The sequence below is a fragment of the Acanthisitta chloris genome, unplaced genomic scaffold, assembly GCF_000695815.1.
Source record: "Acanthisitta chloris isolate BGI_N310 unplaced genomic scaffold, ASM69581v1 scaffold22844, whole genome shotgun sequence".
In the NCBI taxonomy this organism is placed as follows: Eukaryota; Metazoa; Chordata; class Aves; order Passeriformes; family Acanthisittidae; genus Acanthisitta; species Acanthisitta chloris.
The window spans coordinates 12,380-18,319 of NW_008667957.1; the positions used below are offsets into that span (position 1 = coordinate 12,380).

The window sequence follows — 5,940 nt, forward strand, 5'->3', positions numbered from 1 at the left end:
GGAAGGTATCCCTACTTGTGGCAGGGGAGTGCAGTGAGATGAGCTTTAAGGTGCCTTCCAAGCCAAACCATGGGATTCCATGATCCCTCTTGAGCTCCAGATTATGCACTGCTGGGAGCCTGCTCTGGTCAGCTGGCCTGTTATTGGTTTTCCTTGCAGTAACCCCAGACCATGCTGAAGGGTTCTGGCCATGAAGGTTGTGATGTGCATAGATCCAGACTGGTTTATGATGTGTCTGTTCTCTCAGCATCATGGAGAACATTTTTGACACCTCGTATTCACTGGTCCCAAACCGTAGCTGCTTTGTCTCCTATCAGCACCCCAGTTCAGATCCAGGTGCCCCAGTTCAAGGAGGTGTTAGGGCAAGGTGTTCTTCTCTTTAGTCTTCTTTAAATGCTCTCAGAAATAGGCACAAAATTACTGTCTGTGCTGCCAAGCCTGGTGTGGCGAATAGCGTTGCCAGGAGCTGGGAAGCCCCTAGCTGCCTCCCAGGGAGCAAACCTCAAGGATTTATGGATTTTGGTCAGTGAACTGGTTTTTCTGAAGCTATTGACCTTGGGATTGCCATGTCTTGACTCCTTGTTCTACTTCTACGTGCAGAGGAGACATCATGTGTCAGTCAGCCTGCATCCACGATCACTCACACCACTCTGGCTGTAAGGATTTGGGGATGAATGGATGGAATCGCCTTGGATTTGTCTCACTAATGCTACAAATTACTCCTTTTCCACTTCATTTCTAGGAGCGATCTGGGCCCAAATGTAGGGTATGAAGCCATTGGCCTTGTGGACAGCAGTTTGCCAACAGTTGGAGTCTTCGCGAAAGCAACAGCGAAGGACACACCAAAAAGTGCAACAGAGCAGTCAGGTAGGGCCCAGGAGTGCTGGGGAGCTGTCTGCAGGTGTTGGTGTGGAGACACACTGCTCTGTGTGGTGGCTACAGAGTCAGTCTGACCTGTGAGAGCACTAGGAGACAGCAATCTGCTGCTTCCTTTGTAGACCATGCTTTATAGGCTGGTTTTGATATTAAAATGTGATTAAAATACAACATTCCTCCAAGAAAGCATCAGGTAACTCATCTGCTGACATTCAGACTTTCCCAGTGAATCCTGTTTTCCTCCATAGCAATAAAATGATCAGTCTGGGACAACAGAGGCTGTGTGGATCCAAGCATGTTTAGTTTGTATCCACTGCCCAGAGGAAGCAGACTGTGTTGTCCTTTGCATTTGGGGATGGAAGTTGGGAATTGTCAGTGTTGTGTTTTGTGTTGGTATTGTTACATCCTGGTGTTAATGAAAGTTAACTTTTGGGGGACACAACTCAAAGGGAAACACCTCAGTCTCCTGCAGAACCTGCCGTTGCACCCGCTGTCCTCATCACATGTCCTGCACTGGGTGTGTGACATCTTGTGTTTCTGATCTTAGGGACAGGAATTCGATCTGAGAGCGAAACGGAAGCAGAAGCCTCAGAAGTTCACATCTCTCAAAGCTCTTCACCAACGCCTCAAGTCCCAAAGCAAGGAGAAGATTACGGCAAAGGTGTCATTTTCTACCTCAGGGATAAAGTTGTAGTGGGAATCGTGTTGTGGAACATCTTCAACAGGATGCCCATTGCTCGGAAGGTCAGTGCAGCATGAGGATGATGGACAGTGGATTTCCTTGTGGACAACTGACTTTGCCAATTCAAAATGAGGATAAATAAACAGATGCTGTGTCTGGAGCAGAGCTGAGCAGTATCCCGTGGGAGCCCTGTCCTGGATGAGTTAGGGGAACTGTCCCTGTGCTTTTCTACATGTTTGTGCAAAATTCTTAAAGAAACAACTTGAGTCAGGTGTGTGCTCCAAGCCTTGCCTGGGCACAACTGAAATTCCAGGTCTGTACAGGCTGGAATCACAGCAACGGAGCATGAGTGGAATATCCCATTTTTGTGCTGCTTTGTCCAGTGTCCAAATGTCTTAAACAGTCCTGAATGTCATTGTCCCAGAAACAGTCACAAAGTCAGGGCTGGAGCAGCCTTGAGCATCTGCTTAGTGTGTCTCCACCCCCATGCTCTGTCTCTGTCCTCCCAGGACAGCTTAGCCAGACTTGAGGTCAGGTTTTAACACCTTTGGAGAATTTCAGTATCCCACACTATCCCCAGGTGCTCGGTCCCAAATGCCACAGAAGTTTTTATTGCTGTCTAGTCTGAAGCTTCTATGATGCAGTTGAAACCTGTTGCTTCTCCCGTTCCCATGGAAGGGAGATCCTTTCCTTCCTTCCCCTAGCAGCCCTTCCCCTGAATCTGAGTGCCAAGTATGTGCAGGGTCCTTTGCCTCTTCATCCTGTCTGGAAGTTGCAGGTTCAAGCCAGGTATCCTGGCTCTGAGTCAGTGCCAGGCTCACCTTTGCAGAGCTGAATCACTTTCTGAAGACACTTGTTCTCTCTGGCTGTAAAGGGAAACCCATAAACAAATCTCACAGGGACAGGGAGGTTGGTTTTCCAGCTGTTCTGTAGGCAGGTGAATTTGGGTGTAGTCAATGCTGTTGTGTCATGGCTACCTCAGTCTCGTGCTTCAGAGAGGATCCAAGGAGTTCCTGGCTCTGGCTGGGGACTGTGAGAGTCCTACAGCACTGGCTGTTTATGGGATGAGCAGGATTTAATGTGTTCTCTTTCCTGCAGATCATCAAAGACGGGGAGGAGCATGAGGACCTCAACGAAGTAGCAAAGCTCTTCAACATCCATGAAGACTGAACTCCGCAATGGGAACATGGCACTAGGAGTGAGGGGACCACTGGCTGTGTGCACCCCTTCACCTTGGACAGCTTCCTTGGAGCACTTGGGAATATTCCACTCACCTGAGCCCAGTGTTTGCACCAATAAAGTCAGATTGTTCTAGTCACCTGCTTCTTCCTGCATGGCTGCCTGGGCGGTGAGGACAGAGGAGCACAATGCCCACTGCACTTGGTTTGCCCTTATATCAACCTTGGAGAGGCCTGCTTTCCCTGCAGCAATTCCCAGCTGGGGAGAATCCAGCCTCTCCCACGCCTTGGGCGCTCTATCTCCCTGCTGCCTAGGGCTCCACTGGCCTTGCTCCATTGTAACCATGTTGCCTGCACTTCGGTAGGCCCAGCCCACACCGTGTCTCTGCAGCCTGGCTTTGCCCACAGCGAAGATCTTGGAGAGCCTGGTGGGAAAGCTGCTGCCAGGGGGGGTCCTTCCCAGGCACACATCAAACGACCCAGGGTGTCTCTCCCAGTTGCTGATCACCCTGGTACAGCCAAGGTGGCACTGCTGGTCACTGTATACAGGTTCCCTGGGTGAGGGAATACAGGTGGGACAGGAGCTGGCACCAGGTGCTGTGGTGAAGCCCTTCCACTTGGGAAATACAAAGAGAAAATACAAAAGGCTCGTGAGTAAAGGACAGGGAGAGGTCACTCACTGATTACTGCCACGGGCAAAACAGACTCAACCTGGGGACATTAACTGAATTTATTACCAATCAAAATCAGAGTGGGACAGTAAGGAGTAAAACAAATCGTAAAAACACCTTCCCCCACCCCTCCCTCCTCTTCAGGCTCTACTTCCTCCCCCCCAAACAGTGCAGGGAGACAGGGAGTGAGGGCTACAGTCAGTTCATCACGTTTCTGCCACTGCTCGGGGAGAGGAGTCCTTCCCCTGCTCCAGTGTGGGGCTCCCTCCCACAAGGGACAGTTCTCCTCGAACTTCTCCAGCATGAGTCCCTTCCACAGGGTCAGTCCCTCAAGAACTGTTCTAGCATGGGATCTCCCACTGGGTCAGAAGTCTTACCCAGAAACGTGCTCCAGTGTGGGCTCCTCTCTGCCCAGTTCCACATGTCGCTGCCAGGAGCTGCTCCATTGCAGGGTTCCCACAAGGTCACAGCCTTCTTTTGGGCATCTGCCTGCTCCAATGTGGGTCTCCTCCACGGGCTGCAGGTGGATCTCTGCACCCCTGTGGTCCCCCATGGGCTGCAGCAGCACAGCTGCCTCATGTTCTTCACCACAAGCTGCAGGGGAATCTCAGCTCCATCTCCTGAAGCACTTCCTCGTGCTCCTCCATTGACCTTGGTGTCTCCAGAGCTGTTCCTCTCATACGCTCACTCGTCTCTTCTCTGGCCACAATTGCATCTGTGCAAAATCTTTTTTTTCCCTTCTTAAAAACGTTATCCTGAGGAATTTACTGCCATCTCTGACTGGCTCAACCTTGGCCAGTGGTGGGTCCATCCTAGAGCTGATGGCATTGGCCATTGGCTCTGTTGTACATGGGGGAAGCTTCCATCAGGAGCCACTCCTGTAGCCCCCCCTCCCTGCCCATGCAAACCCAAAACACGTGGAAACCGCCACGGGTGATGTGGGGTCTGATGGCACTCAGGGACCACAAGGACAGGAGCTGGGGTGGTGCAGATCCTGTCCTGGTCATCCCTTGCAGCCAGGCAGCCTAGCCAGCAGCACTGCAGCCAGCACCAGCAGTTCAGGAGCTGCTGGGCCTGCTGTGGTCTGGTGGGGCTGGAGCCCCAGCAGCAGGACAGCAAACTGGTGAGTGCCAAGCACACGCGGATGGGAGGGGACAGGGACATGAGGCTCTCCCTGTGTTGCACCACTGCAGCCCCATCATCTCCCGCATCCCTGTCCCAGCAGCTGCTGCTGGCAGTGCCCAGCAGGCTTTGGCTGGTGGGAGCTAGGTGACCTCTGCAAATCTCCCACTCTCCTTTCACAAGGCACACAAGAGATACGTGAATGATGCCCTGGGCAAGGAGGAGGTGGTGCTGGAGAGGCTGGAAGCTCCTGGCCCCAGCAAGCAGCTGGCAGGTGCAGCGGGACAGGTAGGCTTGCCAGTGCCAGAGAATCAGCCAGCCCTGCCTGGCACTCCCCAAGAGGAGCTGCAGCAGCTCAGGCTCATAGTGTACCAGCTCCATAGTCTCTGCTGTGCCTACGCCACAAGACAAGGCAAACTTGGTCTCTCTCTCTGTGTCGAGCAGGAAACCCAGACTGAGACCCAGGCACAAGAAGCAGACACAGCCACTCCTCAACATGCTGAGCAGGAGACAGAGATATCCTGGCAGAAGAAGAAAATTCAGCTACTCAACTCCGTGACCAGGAGACACAGACTGAGGACCTGGCACCAACCCTATGCAGTCCCTCGGCTCACAGCTCTGCCTCCTCCACAGGCATCTGCTCTCCCTGTTCCAAAGGGCACACTGGGCTCTGCACAGGGCATTTCTGGGACCCTGCATGGTGGGACAGCCTGAGCAGCAGTGCTCTACTGCCAGCGCCAGGCAGGTCCCTGGGGACAGCTGCTGCTCTGAGCTGGCACAGCATCCCGAGGGAGCGGCACAGGGTGGCACGTCAGGGCTGGGGGTCATAGATGGCACCACAGTCATTCACCTCTGCTGAGGGCACCACACTGCCACCATACTCTTGGCCGTAGGTCATTGGGACAAGTATGTAATTGGCCGTGGGTACTGTTAATAAAAGATTTCAATTTTCTAAGCATGCCTGTCTGTGCCTGATCTGTCAGCAGAGATGGGTGCAGACAAGGCCTGTGCCCGCAGGCAGTGCAGGCCTGCTCCAGGCTGAGCAGAGCCCATGCTCTTGGCCACTCCCATGACTCCAGCTCCAGCATCTCTGGTTCAGATCTCTGGGCTGGTGCTGATGGTCAGTCCTCAGCCTGGTTGGATCCCAACAGCTCTTTCCGTTCCACCCACCTTGCTCATCATAAATTTGCTGTGTTTTCCCAACGCTGCTCGACACTGGAGCTCCTCGGGCTCACGAGGAACCTCGTCCTTGCAGTGGGGGTAGGAGCACCCACATGAGCCCCTCTTCCCTCTGTTTTTAAGACCTTCCTCCACTGCTCCAGTGCTGAGAGCAGCTGGAGCAGCACTGTAGCCCTTTGGGAAGTCCTTCCTCAGCAGTGCATGGGCAAGGCTTTCCTCCTAATTCTGCCAT

At 53.1% G+C, this 5,940-nt stretch overlaps 1 protein-coding gene across 1 annotated transcript in view; it reads left to right on the plus strand.

The window, feature by feature from the left end:
* The window catches only part of AIFM1 (apoptosis-inducing factor, mitochondrion-associated, 1), a 6,473-nt gene extending 3,601 nt beyond the window's left edge, over window positions 1-2,872 (plus strand). Inside the window, exons 6-8 of the mRNA XM_009072734.1 lie at window positions 743-867; window positions 1,424-1,620; window positions 2,657-2,872. Of these exons, the coding sequence (XP_009070982.1) occupies window positions 743-867; window positions 1,424-1,620; window positions 2,657-2,728 (394 nt within the window). The 3' untranslated portion in view covers window positions 2,729-2,872. The remainder of the gene's footprint in view (window positions 1-742; window positions 868-1,423; window positions 1,621-2,656) is intronic.
* The last annotated feature ends 3,068 nt before the right edge of the window (window positions 2,873-5,940 follow it).